The 21,182-nt window shown below is 36.6% G+C and overlaps 2 protein-coding genes across 2 annotated transcripts; both read right to left on the bottom strand.

Annotated features, from left to right (window-relative positions):
- Nucleotides 1-5,541: 5,541 nt before the first annotated feature.
- Nucleotides 5,542-14,261, bottom strand: LOC124377126 (flavin-containing monooxygenase 5-like). The gene is made up of 10 exons (XM_046836464.1): nt 14,103-14,261; nt 13,577-13,627; nt 13,037-13,177; nt 8,723-8,911; nt 8,470-8,635; nt 8,232-8,374; nt 7,428-7,627; nt 6,652-7,007; nt 6,213-6,285; nt 5,542-6,094 (listed from the first exon to the last, which is right to left on the bottom strand). Exons 3-10 carry the CDS (start codon nt 13,166-13,168, stop codon nt 5,725-5,727), a joined length of 1,629 nt encoding a protein of 542 aa, XP_046692420.1. The 5' UTR covers nt 13,169-13,177; nt 13,577-13,627; nt 14,103-14,261; the 3' UTR covers nt 5,542-5,724.
- Nucleotides 14,262-14,609: 348 nt separating this feature from the next.
- plpp6 (phospholipid phosphatase 6) lies at nt 14,610-21,114 on the bottom strand. The gene is made up of 2 exons (XM_046836465.1): nt 19,981-21,114; nt 14,610-17,146 (listed from the first exon to the last, which is right to left on the bottom strand). The coding sequence occupies exons 1-2, from the start codon at nt 20,501-20,503 to the stop codon at nt 16,779-16,781; spliced, it is 891 nt and encodes a 296-aa protein (XP_046692421.1). The 5' UTR covers nt 20,504-21,114; the 3' UTR covers nt 14,610-16,778.
- Nucleotides 21,115-21,182: the final 68 nt, after the last annotated feature.

Here is a 21,182-nt window from a genome sequence, read left to right as displayed (position 1 = left end):
ATTCACATGTACATTCTTTAGTATTGGACGGTCGTAAACAACATTTCACTACATCACATAACAAATAATGTGACTTATTAAAATTTGATTTGATTTGATCAATGAGAAAGTCATTCTAAACCCAATTTTTTTTACCCTTCACACCGGATCACAACTTTAACACAGTGAGCATACAACGAATCCTGGGTGACATTTTACCTTGTATATTCTTAAACCCTGAGATAAAGTCGTTATATGCATATTTGCCCTATCAGCATCTTAGACTGTTTGCACCAGGTGGCACTCGATGCACTTTATGTTTGTGTTGTAGCTCTATGCTGTTGTTGTTTAGTGTAGCACCAGGGTTCCGGAGGAACGTTGTTTCATTTTTACTGTGTACTGTGTACCACTGTGTATAGTAAAAATGACAATAAAAGCCTCTTGACTTGACTTGTCGGTAAACACAATTCGCCGTGCCATTTAAAAATGCCAACTAAAGCGCTATCATGCAAAAAGGAATCCAGATGTGAACATGGTTTAGAAGCACCATCGTGTCCTGTGGGCCAAGGCTCATTTAAAATAGACTGTTTTAAAATGGAAAAGTGTTCTATTGTCAGATGAGTCCCAATTTGACATTTTTGTTGAAAATCACGGACGCGGTGTTCTCCGGGGTAAAGAAGTGGAAGACCTTCCAGCGTGTTATCAGCGTTCGGTTTAAAAGCAAGCATCTCTGATGGAATGGAAGTGCATAAGTGTTCATGTTTTGGAAGGCACAATGAATGCTGAAAGATATATAAAGGTTTTAGAGCAACAGATGCTCCCCTCCAGATGACATCTATTTCAGGGAAATCCTTGTGTATTTCAGCAAGACGATGCAAAACTGCATGCTGCAGCTATTACAAAAGTACTGCTTCGTAATAGAAGAGTCCAGGTGCTGAATTGGCCTGCATGCAGTCCAGATCTTTTATCTATAGAGAACATTTGGTGCATCATTAAACAAAAAAGATGATCACGGACTCTTCAGCAGCTGGAAACCTATATCAGGCAAGAATGAGACCAAATTTCAACAGCAAAACTCCAGAAATTCTTAATGCCCAGACGTCTTCAAACTGCTTTAGAAAAGAAGAGGAGATGCTACACCATGGTAAACATGCCCCCGTACCAACTTTTCGAAAGCTGAAGCAGGCATCAAATTTCTCCATTTAATTATTTGTTATGTTCTCTATGTTATATTGTGAATAAAATATTGGCTCAGATGATTTGAAAGTCTTTTAGTTTTAAATTTATTCAATAAAAAAAAAATGTCCCAACATTATTCATTAGAATTTGGGTTGTATTTGGACACCACATTGCTTCGTACTGTACATGTTTTGGACCTACAGTGCGAGGATGACACCACAAAACCTTGCTTCCGAGCAGGGTTTCATAATCTCAGGTAAAAAGCAGTGCAAAGCCTGATTCTACATAAGTGTAAAATTTACAGCATTTGGCCGACACCCTTATCCAAAGAAACTTACACTTATCTCACCACATGTACATTTGAGCAGATAAGGGTACAGGTGTTTGCTTAACAGTGCAGTATTGGCAGCGCTGGGATTTGAACTCATGATCTTCTGAGCAGAAGGTCAACATCTTTACGACCGAGCTACTATTTCCTTGGATTCCCTTCATGCATCAAATGTGGGGTTTGGAACGACAATAACTCTGGCTTAAGTGCAGTGTAAAAAGCCTTAGCGTGTCATGTGACAGTAGATGCAGACATGCAATTCACTTTAGATCAATTTTATTTGCTATGCTTTTAACAGTGGACATTTTCACAAAGCAATTTTTCAGAAATTTATAGTTTCAGGATATCGATGTTAATTCACTTAATGTATCCCTATAAATGTATCCCTTGAGAGGATCCAGACTCAACAGGAAACCAATCCTCTACTGGTTTACTCTACCTCTTATAAATAATTCACTTCTATAACTGTGTACCATATGGTCAAAGAGTGCATCTGTGTAAACAGGAAATTTCATTACAGTTTTAACATAAAGCCTTAAATAGTTCAGTTATCAACTGTAGACTGACTGAGACTTCAGTGCAAACAGTGCAAAACTGTTCGTGGCAAGTGCAGTCCTATAGCTAGCTTTTATGATACTTCTTTAGTCATAAACCAAACTATTCATCTCAAAAATAAAATATATCATTTGTTTAGCAAGAAAAATCCATATAAACCATTCTGTATAAAAAAGATTTATTTAGCAAAATCAAGTGATTTCTTCCCAAAGATAAAACGTTCAGCCATAAATTTCAAGGCTCAACTTTGTAATATTTACTTCCTCACTGTCACCACAAGACAATTTTGTATGAATGTCTGATTTGTATCATATTAAGAAAGCTTTTGATTGATACAGTACAGACAAACAGTCGTACATCATTGATGTATTCTGACGTGCTGTTTACTAATGTCAGTTAAACACATTTATATATAATATATTATAACTCATTTAAACCTTCAAGACCACATCCTAAGTAATAATTCTTGAGGGGGCATTTTTCCTGGTGGGAAGATGGGAATTATAAACAGAGGAGAAGTACAAATACTTTGTTACTGTAATTAAGTATATTTTTTGGTATCAGTACTTTGTTTATTTTTTACTTTCACTCATTAGATTTTATACACAAATATCTGTACTTTCTACTTTATACATTTTTAAAACAGGCTCGTTACTTTAGTTTTAATCTATTTCGTGATATGATCAATATTTTTAGTGCACACCATTTTCTGCCTATCAACTTATTTCCTGTCATAGCACAGCTTTTTCAATCTTCCACTGGTGTATTATTTCCTGGCTCTCACACACCACAGACTTAGACTAGTTTATAAAGTTCACAATGAGCACGACAGAAGGCAACAAGAAGTATAGGGTTAACGTGGATGAGACAGAGAACAGAAACATTCCTTATCACCTGATCATCATCATCTTTTCTCGCCTTGTGTTCTATATGGCAGTTGTTCTGCCTCGATACAGTCATTAGGTGACAAAAGTTTATAATTTTTAATATGTATTAATATATTATGTGTGACACTAAAACAGGTAGTAATAATGGCTACTTTTTACTTAAGTACATGTCAGAGCCCAAACTTCTTTACTTTAACTTTAGTAAAAAAGTGTAGTCAGAACTTTAACCTAAGTATTTTAAAACATGAGTATCTGTACTTCTACTTAAGTGAAGGATGTGTGTAGTTTTGCCATCTCTGTATATAAGTATTTACATTTTCTATTCTTTTTAACACTGTAAGTATGCTAAAATGAATTGTGAAGATTATATATATGTACAAAAGTTACATTTAAAAGCTAAACTGATGATATTGAATTGAATTTGATTTGAGGGAAAACACAAAAAAGGCCTGCAGCATGGAATACCTGGCTCAGTGACAGCATTTTTTGGCTAAACTAATTCACATGCAAGTCACACTGAGGCTCAACAAAACAGGCCTCCAATAAACACATTTTTCATGTGAAACATCCCATACTAGTAATGGCAATATTATGATTTACATATTATGATTTTAGGCGAGTCTGTCTTTAAAACAGTGCAGTGTTTTATATATATATATATATATATATATATATATATATATATATATATATATATATATATATATATATATATATATATATATATATATATGGCTAATATATGACTTGGATTAAAATAGTAAAATAAAATAAAAATAAAAAGTAATTCTTTGGCTCATTTTTTCCCAAAAGCATTATAGATTTTCCTGATATTCTTAAAGGGCAACTATTTTGTGTAAACTGAGGATAGGTAAGCATTTTGTAGAGTAGGCAGATTATCAATAAAAATGTAAATAGCATTTTATGATCAGGCACAGCAACATGGGGTCAAGGTTTGTTTTAGTTCCTATACACACACATAAACCAAACTCTGCTCAGAAGGGATGGTTATTCTTTAACAAATACATTTTTTTTTCTTTATTCACTCATTCATTATTCATGCTTGTATTCCTCTTGAGACCCTTTCATCTAGATTTTCACTGAAACAATTCTGCTTGGCAGGTTATACTATCCTATTTTTTACAGATATGCCGGCTGTGATAAGATGCAGTTTCTGTGTAAGAGGGTATGGTTGCATTGTGGTGAGTAGGTAAAAGTGTAAGATGAACATTTTAGCATTAAAGATCTTGTACATATATTAACAAATATATAATAGTAAAAGTGATTATTATTAGTGAAACCAAACTCAACATAGAGCATGAAGACAAAATCTTCTTGCAAATTTTTGAAAGTTATTATGGTGTTTAAAATTACGGAGATCATCAGAACACTGAAGGAAACTTTTGCTATGTTTCCCCACGAACGGTTTTAATTGCCGGATGTGTGCATCATGGTGGATTTTGGTGCTTGATTTGGGACTTGGTGCATCAAATAAACAAATGTTTATTGATTAAAAATTATTCAACTTTTGTTTATATCTGAGTAAAGAAAGGTCATTGTGAATAAATTTGTGTCTTTTATATTTATATATTCATATATTTAATAAAAATGGTCAGAGAAATGTGCATTAAGCGTGCGTTAAATGTCAAATGTTTGACAAGAGACAAATTGTGACGTCTAGACGACTGGGTCAGAGCATCTCCAGAACTGCAGCTTTTGTGTGATGTTCCTGGTCTGCAGTGGTCAGTATCTATCAAAAGTGCTGAAAGGAAGGAACTGCGGTGAACCTTCGACAGGGTCATGGGTGGCTGAGGCTCACTGATGCATGTGGGAGCGAAGGCTGGACTGTGTCGTCCGATCCAACAAAAATCCATCAAATTGCTGAAGAAGTTAATGCTGTTAATGCTCAACAGGTCTGAACTGTTTTGGCAGCAAAAGGGTACCAACACAATATTAGGCAGTTGGCCATTATGGATTGCTGGATCATTATACAGTATATACACTGTATCTCACAAAAGTAAATTTCACATTTTAGCAACTATTTAATTATATATTCAGAAGGGACAATACTATAGAAATCATTACACAGGTTTTTGCATTTTCAGTGGCAAAATGTGTCAATGGAATTTGTTTTCAATCAGCCACCTCAGCTCACCAGCTCGTCACATGATTGTCTACACTTGTGTCATGTTTTTAATCTCACTTTTGTTCTTGGTCATTGTGGTTCTTGTTCTTGATTCATTGTCTTTTTTGTGTTATTTTTCAGTTTAAATTAAATATTGCATCTTCGCATTACATGACGCATAACACTGCCCTACTGACTGAAGATAACTGCACCTACTAACTTAATTATTACATATAATTGATTGAACAATGTATGACAGTTGTATGGAAGTAATTTCTGCCCTAAACGTAATGACCACTTTATTAGATATACCTGATAATGTCCTACAAACATTGGCCAAATTCTATGATTCACCAATAGATCATTTTGTACATTTACTACTGTTGAAACATATCTGTTGTTCTGCACATTCTCTCAGAGTATTACTTTGGTTATGTATCAGTCTCAGGACAGCACATACATTTATTTTAATATTCAGGTTGATTTTATTTAGTCAAATCCTAGACTTCATTCAAGCATATGATAAGATAAAAAAATTAGCATTTTATCACATTGGAAAAACATTCATATTAGATTTAAATTGTTTCCACATGACAACTATTGAGTATAAATTATTCTAGTTTTATGCAAAACTCTAAAATACACTACTATAAAGACCATAAGATATGTAATCAGATACTAAAGAAAGGTTTATTTCTCTTCTGCAGTTCAACGAGAGCAAAAGTCAGCATCATTCCTCCTGCCAGAATCAGCCAGTAGTGAAATCCACAAGATTTGTGCTCTGGAACGGGACGTGTCTTAAATGGCTCGGCTACACGCTCCCATTGGCTGAGAATGGCCTGTCGAGCCCCTGCCCATTTTCCTGGTCCACACAGCCGAAACTGGTACGAAGTGCAGGGACCGAACAGAATCCTGAAACCCAAACCAGGATCGGACAAGAGCAGCCACAAAAGGTTGGGACGCACACCGATTTCCTGTGCAACGGAATCCAAGTAAGTGATAAAGTCCACTATCAAAGCAGATGTCTTTGCACAAGAGAATCTGTAAAAAAATAAAGGGATAACATGAAATGAGAAATGAGACATTGTGAAGACTGCAAACATCTGAGGAAAAATATGATGTAAAATAATGTACATGAAAACATTGTAACCAAAATCACCTTTTCAGATTTGCTTTCCAGGTTTTCTCAATGACCTTTTTCATTACTGATACAGGAGGAAGATGGTTTAAACCTTGGCAAAGAGAGTGAACATGTGTGATGCATCAGTGTGAATCAACCATACACATTCATAAGCCATTAAAAAATACATACATACATACATACTTTTTTCATACATACACACACACACACACACACACACACACACACACACACACACACACACACACGCACATATAATTCCTTTTTTTTTTTTTTTTTACCTCTGCTCGTATATAGTGACATATAAGTGACGTAATTTGTATCCTTTCCATCTTAAAGGCAAAATTCTGCTACATGACCAATACTATGTTCATTAAAACTATGCTTGAGAGACTTTATAATAGTGTATAAACCTTTACTAGTGTTTTTGTTTAACTGTCTCCTTGTGCTCTAGTACCTCTAAAGACTCGAGTGGCCCATCGTGCCTGCATTTCCATTATGGGCATTAAAGGTCCTGTGGCAGTGAGAAACCCTATGAAGGCCAGTGTGGGCTGCTCAAGGTACAGAGGGAAGACTCTTTTGTAAAGGCTCATTTCTTTTTCAGGATTGATGTTCTTTGAATGCAGTAAAAACGGGAAGCTTGGCTTGTATCCTGTACAGAAGACAACTGCATCGATCCCATCTTCGATCGTCTCGTTATCAAATACCACAGTCGAGCCTTGGAACTCTTGCACGTTTGGTTTTAGCTGCACTGCCCCCTGAAGGATGCGTCCTGGTAGGTCGTCATTAATAATGGGTACTCGGTTGAGTATCCTACAAGTGAAATAATATATATATTAATAAATATTAAAAGCTAATAATGAATAAACATTTGGTACTATGGAGCAGCAATTAGTCCTTTAAGTTTGTTAATAATCTTCATTGTATATGAAGGATGGGTTCCCCCTTTTGAGTCTGGTTCCTCTCAAGGAACCTCCTCATTTATTTAAGGAAGTTTTTCCTTGCCACAGTCACCCAGGCTGCTCATTAGGGATAAATACGCATAATTCACTTTAATTCTTAAAATCTGTAAAGCTATTTTAGGACAATGACTATTGTGAAACACATTATAGAAATAAACTTGACTTGATTTATATAAATCTGGTCTCTGGGGTATAAAAGTTATCTATTTGAATAAAAACTTCATTAAACCCTTTGTGGTGTGAATTGTAGTGCTGCTTTGCTCCACTTCACCTGTGTCTTGGCTGCAGTCCGTACAATCTGTGGTTATATTTCTGATTGTACAATCTCTCCAGTGCCCAGTTGAGCAGAGAATTAGGAAGCACTCGCAATAGAAGGTAGTTTAGACGTGTCGAAATGTTCATGTCTAAAGGCAGACCACCGGTTGACAAACGGCTTACAACCCATGCTCCTTCACGCATGCTCAGAAAAGTCTTTAAGGTAAACAGGAAAATAAAAGGTTAAGGTAGGCACAGTATGGGTGCATTTGTCAGCACACTTGAAGAGCACTAATATAAAAACAGATGAGTCAAAGCATTATGATGATCTGACTAACATGCTAATGATCTTCCACATGTAATGAATGGACATTCGGTGCCACCCAATTGAGGTCTGGTTCCTCTCAAGGTTTCTTCATGTTATATCAGCAAGTTTTTCCCTCACCACAGTTGCCATTGGCTTGCTTATTAGGAACAAACTTATAATTTTATACGTATTATTTTATGTCCATTGTTTAAAGTGCTTAACAAATAATAATAATAAAAAAAATGAAAGGACATGATGTTTATAATACTTCCCATAAAAACCAGTGCTCTGAATATCACTGTTTTACTTACAGTTTGATCTCTAATTTAGTTGGTTTGGACATCATGTGAACCTTGCTTGCTTTTGACCATGTTTCTGATTAGCGTTTTCGAATTTGTTTGATTTGAAATGAAAGACTGCTCGAACAAATTTGTCTGCTCATGTGAACCAAAACATTTGACTGTGAACCAGGAGAGTACAGAAGTGTGTTTATCTGTTCCCTCATGCACTTACACTTTCTGCCACTCTGCTGATCTCCACAGCAATATCTCCAGCAGAGTTGCCATTGCCAATAACCACCACCCTCTTCCCCCGGAATGAATTTGGATCCTTATATTCCCAACTATGGCAGCACTTCCCTGGGAATGTATCTATTCCTAAAGCAGAAAAACAAAATCAAATATCAAATGAAGCTAATTTAGAAGTTTGTTATGTTTTACAGGTATGAAGATAGTGTTAGCATGACTAATACCAGGAAACGCTGAGAGGGGTGTAACAGGGTGTGTGAAGATTCCCGAACATACAAGCACCCCATCAAACACCTGTGTTTCTTTGTGTCCATCTCTGTTCTCAATCACCACCTCCCACTGACCTGTGTGAGAGAAGTCATGCCTCTGTCTCACACTGAGCACCGTTGTCTGAAACATAAACACGTTACCTTTTTTTTAATACGCATATCAACATCTAAATGCAAAAACAAAACAAAAATAGAAATAACCAATAACCTGGAAGTGAATGTACTTGAGCAGATCAAAGTGCTCAGCATACAGCCGTAAGTAGTTCATCAGCTTGGAGTGGTGCATGTAGTTTGGGTAATGTGCTGGAATGGGAAAATCACTAAAGCACATCATCTCTTTTGAGGTATTTACAACCAGTGAGCGGTACATGCTGGAGCGTTCAGCCTCTGGTGTCTCCTGCACATGCAAAGAAGGACAGTAAGTAAAAGCACATGTAGGACTAGCAATGAATTAGAATGGGTACTTATTTTTTGTACTCTTCCTCTATGAAAGGTGATATTTCAATCAGTATTATACTTTTATTATTTACAGAACCCGAACACAAATTTCTCAGGTTCATCTCAATCCTGGTTGTTTCTTTAGAAAAAAGCATGATCTTGCAGCAGACTTTTATTCTGCATTAAATAAATGGTCAGAGTGAAATATTTAACTGTGGATTAAATACAGAAAATTGTCAGACAGTCTGAATCTACCCCAGATCTTGACCTAAAATGTGTCTTAGTCATATACATTTAGGTTAGCACATAGTATTATCAATCATTTCCCAGATTTATTAACGTCACACTACCAAAGAACTTGATCAGGTGACTGAATACATAAGGTCAGTGTTCCACTACATTATACATGTAAGGCTTTTTTGCAAATGTCCTTATCCAGAGCAGCTTACAAATAAGAAGTTGGGGGTAAAGGGCTTTGCTTAAGTGCCCAGCAGACCTTTGAACTTGTGGCCCTCCGATACAGAGTCCAATGCCTTGATCACTGAGCTACTGTAGCACCTCACCCACTATACACTAGATGATGTCGCTTCACTTCAACTACATAAAGCTCATAATGCTGCTTGAGCCACGTACATCTATACCTTACAGACCTTAAACAGTAATAATCCCAGATTGTAATTTAATACTGTAACAATGAGTGCACCACAGAAACCTGTACACCATCAATATGTAATAGCCATGACATTCAGATAAGACATTACTTATATACCAAAAAAAAATAATTTGAAACTGGGGCCTGAGAGCAAATAAAATTGTTATTATAGACTTTTCTTCTGTCCAGTGTCTCAGCAATCTTTAATATGTTTAACAAATATTCTGTCTCCTCCAATTACCAGTTCTTTTAAGACGCAAGATATAAATACACGTACGCACCACTGCATTTAGAATTTATTTATGTAGAAAATATATTTAAAATCCAATTGAAAAAGGTTGAATATTGCTATTATTGCAACAGTTATTGCTTAATAATACTTGAATCTAATTGAAAAAGAAATAATTGATATAAACATTTACATAAATTTATTTCCTCTATTCAAGGATTATTCCAGAACTACACGACCCCATGACCCAATGCATATTTAAATTTTAGCTCAGTTGGATTTGTTTTGTGAACTATTAATTTATATTAAATATATTTAATCAATTTATTAAATCAGGCATTTTAATAACTAGTCATGTAAAAGAATAAAAATCAAGAAGATTTCGTTTCTATGTGTTCAGTGAAACAGAATCAATAATAAAAAATCGATCCTTCCCACAGTGCCGTCTATGCACCTAAATCTTTTACACTAGCAATTAAATGCCAAACCCCAGATTAAAAAACCTGACATCAATCCCTGTCAGCTGTGCAACTATAAGCCCATCTCAACCTCTATTTTATCTTCTAAAAAGGCTTGTAGCACAAAAGAATAACAATCTGCCATGCAGATGCTCGTTATTTCATCCTTTGATTAGAACCATTAGAACATTCACCTGCACAGCCAAAAATAAGCTGCAGAGTGTATGTGTGATTTTCAGCACAAAGATACAGTCACTACAACATTTATAATGAGGCCTCATTTCCATTGTTTTTGACCTGTTTAGAGATTTGCTTGTCCACCAAAGCAGGTTAACAGCAGGTTTGTAGAAAAATAACTATATTACTTAATATACATTATACCTTAATGAATATTGTATAAGTGCATATACTGTATATTACAAATTATTATTATTATAGAGCATACCACAGATAACTCTACTTATTGTGAGGAGAATAATCCAAAACTTTAGATCATATTAGATTCAACTTTATTGTCATTGTGCAAGATCAAAACATCAGTCATAAAATGTATTATAAAAATAACATCATGTGTTTTCCCACATGGAGCTATAAAATGAATAAACTTTGGAAGGGAATACCATGTCTGGTTCCATGGTTAGTTGGTTTTCATAGTAGAAGAGTAAAAGAGTAAAAAGTAGAACACTATTATTTACACTTTGTGTCATTTAGTTAAAAGAGATTTTATTTTATTATTATTTGTTTTTAGCAGCTTTGGCCTATTAGCTAGATGAGATTTAAAAGAACGTCTGCTTTCAATATGCCACATTTATTTAGACTTGAGTCTGGACTATGTCCAATCCAATTTTTCATGCCCCCTAAAACCATACAAGGCCCTTTTTTTCTTTCCATTCATCTCTTTTTTTGGTGGATGTTCAGGACTTTGAGTGGATTTTGGTGGCTGAGGCTGTTCCTGGTGCCATCTGGCTGTGGTTTCTGCTGTGTCAGTACACGGCCAATGCAATTAGTTTTTCTGATGTCCTCTTGCCTCTGCTCCAGGGTTATTATAGTTTTAATATTATTACTAGTTTTTCTTGTGTTTTCAACTTAGATTCTATTCAGTTTCAATTGTAATTTGGAAGGTGCATGAATAAAAAACGATTTTATTATTAACCTTTGAAAATCCTTATTTCTGTATATTTGATAAAGTAGAAATAATCAGGAGATACTTATTAAATACACTATATGGACAAAAGTATTGTGACACCTGACACAATGTATAGGATAAACACAGGAACACAATTGTATAGGATGTATAGGTCTTTGGATGCATTAGAATTCCCTTTTATTTGAACTAGGAGTCCCAAACCTGCTCCAGTAGGACAATGCACAAAGCCAGCTCCATGAACATATGATTTACATGGGGTAAAGTAGAAGATCTCGAGTGGCCTGCTATAGAATTCTGAGCTCAACCCTACTGAACATATTTGAAATGCATTGGAATGCTGACAGCACCCCAGGCCTCCTCATCTCACCTACATCAGTACCTGACTTTATTAGCACCCTTGTGGCTGAATGAAGCACAAATCTTCACAAGCACACTCCAAAATCTAGTAGAACATCTTCCCAGAAGAACTGAGGTTATTATAACAGCAAATGGGACTAAATCTGGAACAAGATGTAAAAAAATTACATCTTATGATCAAGTGTCCGCAAACTTTTGTCCAAATATTGCATGAATAATACTAAAATCCCTGAATATAAAATGAAGCTGTTTTGATAGTTATTACATTTCAAAAATAGTATTAAAAATGTGCAGCCTAATACCTCTAAATGGTTTCTGCAATTCTGCTCACATGCAATTTTCAACCGGGGTACCTCTAATTATCAGAAGAAATTAATAATTGAAATAAAAATCAAGAAAAATCTGACCATATCTGCATTGCAGGCAAGTCACCAGCACTTCATTTGTTGGGTCATTTCTTCTTTAAAACTCTATTAAGTTTGTATTGCAAATAAACAGTTGCAGTTTAGTTTTTGTTCATTTGGATTGTATAATTCTGCTATCCTGTGTGATGATCCTGACAGGTTATCAAGGTTATTACTATATCACAATTTACCATCATTCATCATTAATCATTATCACAGTGCTGGCTTTTGCACTTTATGTTACATAACTGTGCAATTTGCAACTGTGTATTTTCTAACCGCTTTCTTTAAATATGTTACTGAAGCCGTCTTATATTTCCCAAATAAAGTTTTAATGCATGTTTTTATTCATTACAGCACAAATTAAACATATTACCACATATAAACACATTAAAACAATAAAACTGACCGGGATATCAGACCACTATAAATTTACCATGTACATGTAGAGTGAGTGTCTGGCTGTGTTCAAGGTGCAGACTTTACTGACTTGTCAAGTTATTTATTTCCAGTTCAAGTCTCTGATTTAAATAATTTTTACAGGAAATATATATCCACCCTTGTTGTTTTAAGACTGCAGGTTATTTGGGACTATGCACTAGCCTTGCTGCTTTTATCCAATGGAGATTGTATTTGCTACAGTAGCTGTTCTGTGAGATCAGAACAAATGGGCTGATCATTGTAAATGCCCTATGAAAGGTTTGTTGCCACATTATTAGCATTTCTCTGCCTATTAATTACTTTACAGAACATCATTTTTAGTATTATAGTCATTTCAAGTCTAATTTACCTTGCAAAACCAAAATAAACACCATTCCACCAGCATAAACATCCCACCTTAAACCTCCAGAGTCCTCCAATGTCATCGCAGCTCTCAAAGCACACTGGTTCCAGACCTTCATCCAAACAACACTTTATACAAGTCAGTCCAGAGCACCCGGCTCCGATCACAGCAACACGCCCAGCCATATCGTGGGTCTAAAAAATCAGGGATATCATTTATACATACAATGTAACTGCTTTGTGCAACATTTTCAAACTAAGTATAGCATTATGTTCTGCATATTTTGTAGACAATGTATTATAGCTATTGAATAAATAAAGGTTCAAGACTGTATTCTTTAAAATAATATAAATAATACAGTCTTGAACCTTTATTTATTCAACAATCTGAGGAATGACATACAAAATATGAACGCAAATATATATATATATATATATATATATATATATATATATATATATATATATATATATATATATGCTACTTTTTTGGGATCACCAGAGGAACCCACTATTCAAGTTTCAACTGCTAAGTTTTAATCCCATCTGCTGAATATTGTGACTAGACATCATTAACATCATTAACATACTTACATACTTATCAGTTCAGATAAAGGGGCAAAATACCAATCAGACCTCCGGTGCCTGAAAAACAATCAAATGTTTAATTACAGTTGATTAGCCTGATTAGTATACAACAATCAGACATAACATTATGACATTATACAGTGCATCCGGAAAGTATTCACAGCACTTCACTTTTTTTTTTTTTTTTACATTTTGTAATGTTACAGCTTTATTCCATAATGGATTAAATTTAAAAATGATCAAATTTCTAAAAACAATACCCCATAATAACATGAAAGACTTTTCTTTGAAAGAAAATTTATATATATATATATATATATATATATATATATATATATATATATATATATATATATATATATATATATATACTATTCAAACTGAAACACACACACAGCTGAATTAGAAGACCCCATGTACATTAATGATTCATGAGTTTACAGCAGTCCTTCAAAACATAACAATATACTTTTATTAAATTACATTTGCAGAAAGATTTATAAATTTTAGTAAGCAGGGTGACATTTCCTACCTTTCCTCAGGTATGTTTGGTTCTGTCGCAAAACTTCCATCTAGCAAACCTTTGCACAATGCAACTGCTTGAACTTTACTCTCTTTTAACCGCTGATTAGAGACAGACAAATAGGACAAGTTTGACAGGCTGGACCAGCAGTGCTGAAGAATGCTTGTCAAATAATGTAAATATATTAATTAAGTTTTTACACATCAGGAATTAAAACAAAAATTGTATTTGTATTTTTATCCTCTTTAACAAAACGCAGCAAACGTTGTGTTAATTAAAACCACAGTAAGGATAGTAGCTGCCATCACTGCATTAAACATTTTTTTTCCCACTTAAACTTTAATCAGGGGAATTCACAATAAAAAATTATTCCTTTTTTTTTTTTTAACATACAAGTAAATGCATTGTATTGTTACAATTGATTGATCCTGTAATCCAACACGCTATAAAACTCTTGCCACATTACTCCATAAACCGTCTAACGCATCAATACAGGACACACACTCGACAAAAGGGCACTGGAATTGCAGTCAATTCTGCATTTATTTTAGAAAATACAATCACAGTATAATTGATCACGTGTATAATCACCATACAACATAATACATATATTACTTTGAAATTTCCCAGCATATTATTTTAGACACAGACAAGAGTTTACATAAACAACCATCCACAGTATATATTTTAACACATTTATGATTTATATCATTGTATTTAAGTCACCAGAAATGAAGACAAACCACAAAACATCACAAGACCAAAAGACAAGACCTGACATCACACACTGATCTGGTCACAGCTACAGAAATGGAACCAGTGTGAACCAGGTTAGTGTGAATACGGGGCATGAACCTTACATTCTTAAAAGATGGTCCCTTATAATTAAACCCAACTGAGGAAAACAATTATTGCAGTTCATATTTGACAGTGCTGTTGGTGAGCCTTTGTTCCTCAATCTTTAATGCTGCAATGACGAAAACAGCAGTTATTGCCTAAAAAGTTACAACAGTCAAAAGCAGCACAAACGGTTACGAGACTGGTTTTGTGCGGGTTTTAGGCCATGCGACACCACAGTAAAGCGATGCTATACCTCTCATAAAAGGTATGGAATTTGAAATAGGATACTTGTTAGTGTTGAGCTACAGAGGCTTCTCACATCAGGACTACACTGAGCATGCTTCTGTAAATTAGATACCTCCAGCATATTATAAGTTACACCAGCAGAAAAGTGCTACAGGTAAATACTGGATCCTTCATAAGGAAATCCCTATTCTCTGTTTATAGAGCACCGGCTTAAAACAAGACTCCTTAGTCGGTTTTAGTAGAAAACTTCAAATGACTTAATCAAATACAAATTCTCTTTGTATTACATGCATAATTATGATCGTGAAGGACACTTAAATGAATAACATCAATTGCAACCATGAAAACATACAGTATCAAATATAAACAATACAACTTTAACTGACCCTATAATCTCTACACCGGTTTATACATGCAATAATCAAATCTGGCAGCAGTACGAAGAATAAAATCATGCAAGAGCTTCAGGATGAGTGAAAAATGTGATCTCAGTGCATCACTCTTTACACCCCGACCTCTGACAGAAACGCTGCTCACTTCAAGTTTTTTTTATTCGCACTGTTGGGTTATGTTATGAGTTACACTACTGTTGTCAAACTTACTGTATAACTGCATGAATGAGCAGGTGCTGTGTACAGGAGTCCCTAATAAAGTGGTGTCAATGTGAAGAAAGAGCACGATATAAAACTATATATGGATATACTTCAGAAGTAAGGAGAAAAAAAAAAACAATACAAAGAAACAAACATCCATTTCTAAAAAATAAAATAAAAATAAAATAAATAAATAAACAGAAAAATTAAAAGTATGTAGTAAAAGTAAACGGCCTGCTTGATAAATCATCAGTGGTCTAAAATGTAAAAAAAAAAAAAAATTATATATATATATATATATATATAAAACCCATGAAAACAGTACAGTACAGAAATACTGACTTTTTTTAAATTCTTTCAATTTATTTTTTTTTTTAAATCCAATTTGATCCACTGACATATTTAGTGTTAAATTTTTATGGGATGTTCAAGACACCTGCTTACATGCTTCTCAGATTTATGCCTGGGATCAGCCAGTCAATATTGTAAGAGAAGCTTGCGCACAGCATCTGGGATTAGGTATTAGGAGCCACTCAGAGTCATTAAGTATTAAAAATTTAACTGAACACACCCTAATGACTAATATGAACCTTAATCCATCACTCACTTACATTCTATAAATAAAAAATATATTGGATTTTCCCCCCTCAAAACAATTTCCTAAAAATACAGAAAAACATCTGGAAGAAGAATCTCGTGTTCAAGTAATAACTTGGAACACATTCACGTGATATAGTTATTTAATTAGACGTTGCTTTTAAGGAGAGATTGTGAGCGTGGTAATTAGCTTATATGACTCCTCTTAAACCCGTATCTGGAGACACATCTACCTCCCAAATGTATAGCTGACATACACAATTTAAAACAGTGGCAAATTCAAAACACACAAAAATATACATTAGTGATGATATGGAATTATTACTATCACAGTGCCAAATGTTCAAGTTTTGAGCGAAATCTTTTTCTTCTATCTTCAATCTCAACGTCATTGCTTTTGCTTCTGGCTTCAGATCAGCGGAGTCATCAGGTTTTGCAACATAGCCGGTGACAACCATAGCGCCTCCACCAGGTTGTACTGGCAGTAGCCCATGAAAAAGCCGAAGGCCACATCTGTGACGTTGTGCCGCCCGAGAAGGACCCGGGAGAGACCAACGAAGCCCGCCCAGAGCATGACGAGCACGCGCAGTGGAGCAGCGAGAACCAGGTGGGCCAGCAGGAAGCGGGCGCACATAGCAGCCCGAGTCGCGTGGCCCGATGGGAAGGAGTAGCGGTCAACGGAGAACGTCGCAAACATGTCCATGCGGTTATGAGCAGGACGCCGGCGACGCACCACGGCTTTAACTATCCCCACTAGCACAAGGTCCAACACCAGAGCTGAAAGAGTAAGAGATAGAGGGTCAGTACAACATCATCTCCCATCTGCTATGAAGTTAGAGAAGTTAGTCGTCATTTGGGTATCCTTTGTGGCCTTCCAGCAAACAGAGCCGTGGCTTCAGATTTACAGGCCTGTATGGCTTTCTCTTTTTCCCCCCATGCCAAAGTGCTCTGTGGTATCCTGGCTATATGCCCACCATTCGAATCACACAAACAGAACAGAAGAAATACTTTCATCCCTCTGGAAATGATACTTTATATTGATTTATTCCTTTTAGAATCTCATGAGAGAGACAGACAGAGACAGACAGAGACAGTAGCAAGCAAAAGAGAAACAATACCACTGTACTGAAAGATTTATTCTCGCTGTTCGTCTTTCCTTTATGCATGTTATTTTACACATATCTTCTACACCGCTAACTTTTTACTACACTACAATCACGTGCATGTACTAGATATGTGACTTGGCCTTGCCCATTCTGTTTACAGCATCTTCTTCATGTCCGGTCACATTTTCTCGTATCGTCTGTAATGGAGTGAAACGTCAAATCGTGAAGTTGAACGTTGTGCTGTTTTTAACCACAGAGTAAGAATTTCATTGTGAGGTGTAACGGTGTTTGTTGTACATAGTGCAATAACGTACATATGACTAGACTGCACGTGCTGCTAGATGCTTATGACCAAGTAGATTTTATCATCAATAGTGGTTTTTCATCTATCTTGAGGATTTCCCAGAGGTGTTCAGTACTTGTCGGTGGCTTTTTCTTTACTTTCAAACCAACTGGATTTAGATTGAGTGATTATGTAGGTTGGATCACCTGATGCAGCAGTCACTCTCTTCTTGAACAAATAGCTCTTATTTGTTTAAGACCTAGAGGTCCAGATGGACTATTGTAATACATTACTAGGTGGTTGTCCTGCATCAGTAATAAACAAGCTACAGTTTGTCCAAAAACCAGAGCTCTCACAAGGTCGAGAAAATATCACAATATAACCCCAATCTTATCATCCCTACACTGGCTACCTGTTACGTTTTAAATCAACTACAAACTACTGCTACTTACCAACAAAACACTAAATGGTTCGTCTCCCATGTAGCTTTTCAGTCTTCTAACACGCTACAATCCGTCACGGTCCCCGAGATCTCAAAACTCTGGACTTCTAGTAGTTCCTAGAATAGCAAAGTCCACTAAAGGTGGTAGAACATTCTCACATTTAGCTCCTAAACTTTGAAACAGTCTTCCTGACAGTGTTCGTGGCTCAGACACACTCTCCCAGATTAAGTGCAGATTAAAAATGTATCTCTTAAGCAAGTTCTACACAAAACACATCACATCATAACCTTGTGCTCCAGAACATCTGATCACATGCACATTATTGTTATTATTAACTTGTACTTGTTAATATCATGAACAACAGCTACGCTAATTCCTCTCCACTGCTTCTCTTTCTCCACCATCCCGAGGCATCCTGAGGTTGCTCCAGTCACGTCCCACCTCATGAAGATTATGGACCTTCAAAGAAGTAGATGCAGACATCCTGACCCATCTAGAGACGAGCGCCATTTGAATCCTACTTCATGTACAGTTTGGACATTGGACCTCTTTGAATGTTTAAAGGCTCATGTCATGGAGAAGCTGGTGTAGCTCAGCTGGTGTGGTTCTTACTCTCTGCTGTTTTGTATTGTTTTAAAATTGATAATCACACCCTTAAGATCACCCAAATGAGGATGGTTCCCCTTTTAAATCTGGTTCCTCTCAAGGTTTCTTCCTCATCCATTTAAGGGAGTTTTTCCTTGCCACAGTCACCCAGGCTGCTCATCAGGGATAAATACACACCATTCACTTAAATTCTTAAATTCTGTAAAGCTGCTTTGAGACATTGTCCATTGTGAAACACGCTATAGAAATAAACTTGTACTTGAAGTGGCATACCGCTGAAAAATTCTGTAGCCGTGCTGGTTAAGTATGGCCTTAATTTTGACCAAATCATAAACTGTCACCAGAAAAGCACCATCACAACTTCTCCTCCATGCTTCACAGTGAGAACCACACATTCAGGAACAGTGTATGTTGAAATATGTTATACCAGAGCTAAATCTGACATGCTGTAGATCGGCAGTTTCAGAGGCTTGTAATTTTAATAAAATTATCCTCTGCAGCAGAGGTAGCTCCTGTTCTTCCTTTCCTGGGACAGTCCTCATGAGAGCCTGTATCATCATAGGGTTTGATTGCATCATTTCTTGCCATAATATGGATTTGTATAATAGTTGAAGTAGCACTAATAAGGCTATTGACAAAGCTCATTTAGTGAATCTGATAAGAGAATGCCATGAGTTTGCCGAGCTGTCATCAAAGCTAAATGTAGGCACATTTGACAATCGAAAATATAAACATTCTTAGTATTTTAACGTGTCTGTTTAATACATAATTACATACGTGTTCTAATGAAGTAGCTGGTGTATGTGCATATTATATCCAAAAACTGAGATCACGATTTCATTACATTTTTCAAATGAGGCAACTTGCACTATATGGCCAAAACTAAGTGGACACCTGACCACCATCAAACCCATTCATAGTTCCTCCACAACTCGTCTTTGTAAGCTGAAGCATTACAATTTGCCTTTTAATTAAACTAAAAGGCTTTGATCAGTTACAGAAACACAATGCCACAAGCTCAAAGAGAGATCCATGAAGACATGATTTGTCAAATTTGGAAAAGCTTTAACTCTGACTATGGACCTGAACATGGCCTGGACACCAAGATATCCTCGCCTGACCTCACTGATGCTCTCATGAAGACTCAGGTAGAAGTCAGGTAACATTACCCACCCATGAGCAGGTTCAGCATGACCTCCTGGCCCGCGGCACTGTCGCTCTTGTACATGCAGTACGCGGCGCCGAGGAGCCACGGAATGCCGTGTCCGGAGACCTCCACAAGCTTCATGAGGGGTCGCACGCTTCCCCACGACGCCTCCTCACACGCGCACACGCCGAGGCGCTTGGAGAGCCACAGGTCCACCGCGAGCAGGGAGCTGAGCGCCACGCTGCCGATCGACGGGTTCAGGTGCATGCAGTCCTCCTCTGCCGAATGCGGCGCGCCGCCGGTCGACGACGTGGACGCGTTGGAGGACGCGGAGCCCCTGCGCCGGCGGCTGGGGCTCTCGGAGGCACGCAGGCGAGCCGTGGTAGGGTCCGAGCCCTGCCTCTGGAGCAGGAGCGGAGGAGCGGAAGGCGAAAGCGGGGGCGTCCGAGTAAGCGACATGAACTCGTAGCGACCGCCGCTTCCGCCGCCGGATCCGGAAACACTGCTGCTGCGCCCGCTGCTGGCTCGCACCGGTTTCGGGGACGGCATAGTGGACAAATATATCGCACTTTATTCTTTTCTAGTTTAATTTTATAATGTGTTCAACACCCCAAGTTTCGTTTCACTTCACCTCCTCCAGCATCCACCTGTACCTGACAGCGCCGCCATCTTTAAAACCCCCGTTCACAACGCAGCGAATTCCAACCACGTGACCAAACCTGAGGCTGCGTTCCAAACCTCATATGTAGTCACTATGTAGTGTGTACTGCAGCGCCCGCAGCCTACTGAAGTATTTAGGAAAAGACCGAACGATTTGGGACGCAGAAAAAAGCCAGAGGAGGGTGTGATGTGAATGCGGAGTGAATGAACTCAAAGTTTCTGATTTTTTATTTTTTATAAACTAAACAAATGATCTCCTTTTATCCGTGTTTTGTAAAATATATAAATATATATGTCTAACTTTTTCATGCAGAAATCATTTTCAATTTAGGTTTCTTAAATATGACTCAATAAGCTACAACAGTGCGACTGATAAAATACAAAAACACATTTAATAATAAACCAAGTACTTATTAAAAGCAGCAGCAAAACATTTAGATGAAGAATTTATGACATCCACCTATTTTTTAATTAAATGTAAATTTTTAATACTAGTAACAATAATAGTAACAACAACAACATCAATAAACAACGACCTTTCTTTTGAGATTATCTGCTTGTATCTTTA

This window comes from Silurus meridionalis, chromosome 23 (genome assembly GCF_014805685.1).
Source record: "Silurus meridionalis isolate SWU-2019-XX chromosome 23, ASM1480568v1, whole genome shotgun sequence".
In the NCBI taxonomy this organism is placed as follows: domain Eukaryota; kingdom Metazoa; phylum Chordata; class Actinopteri; order Siluriformes; family Siluridae; genus Silurus; species Silurus meridionalis.
The sequence above is the reverse complement of the archived record's forward strand: the minus strand, read 5'-3'. Positions and strand labels throughout refer to the sequence as shown.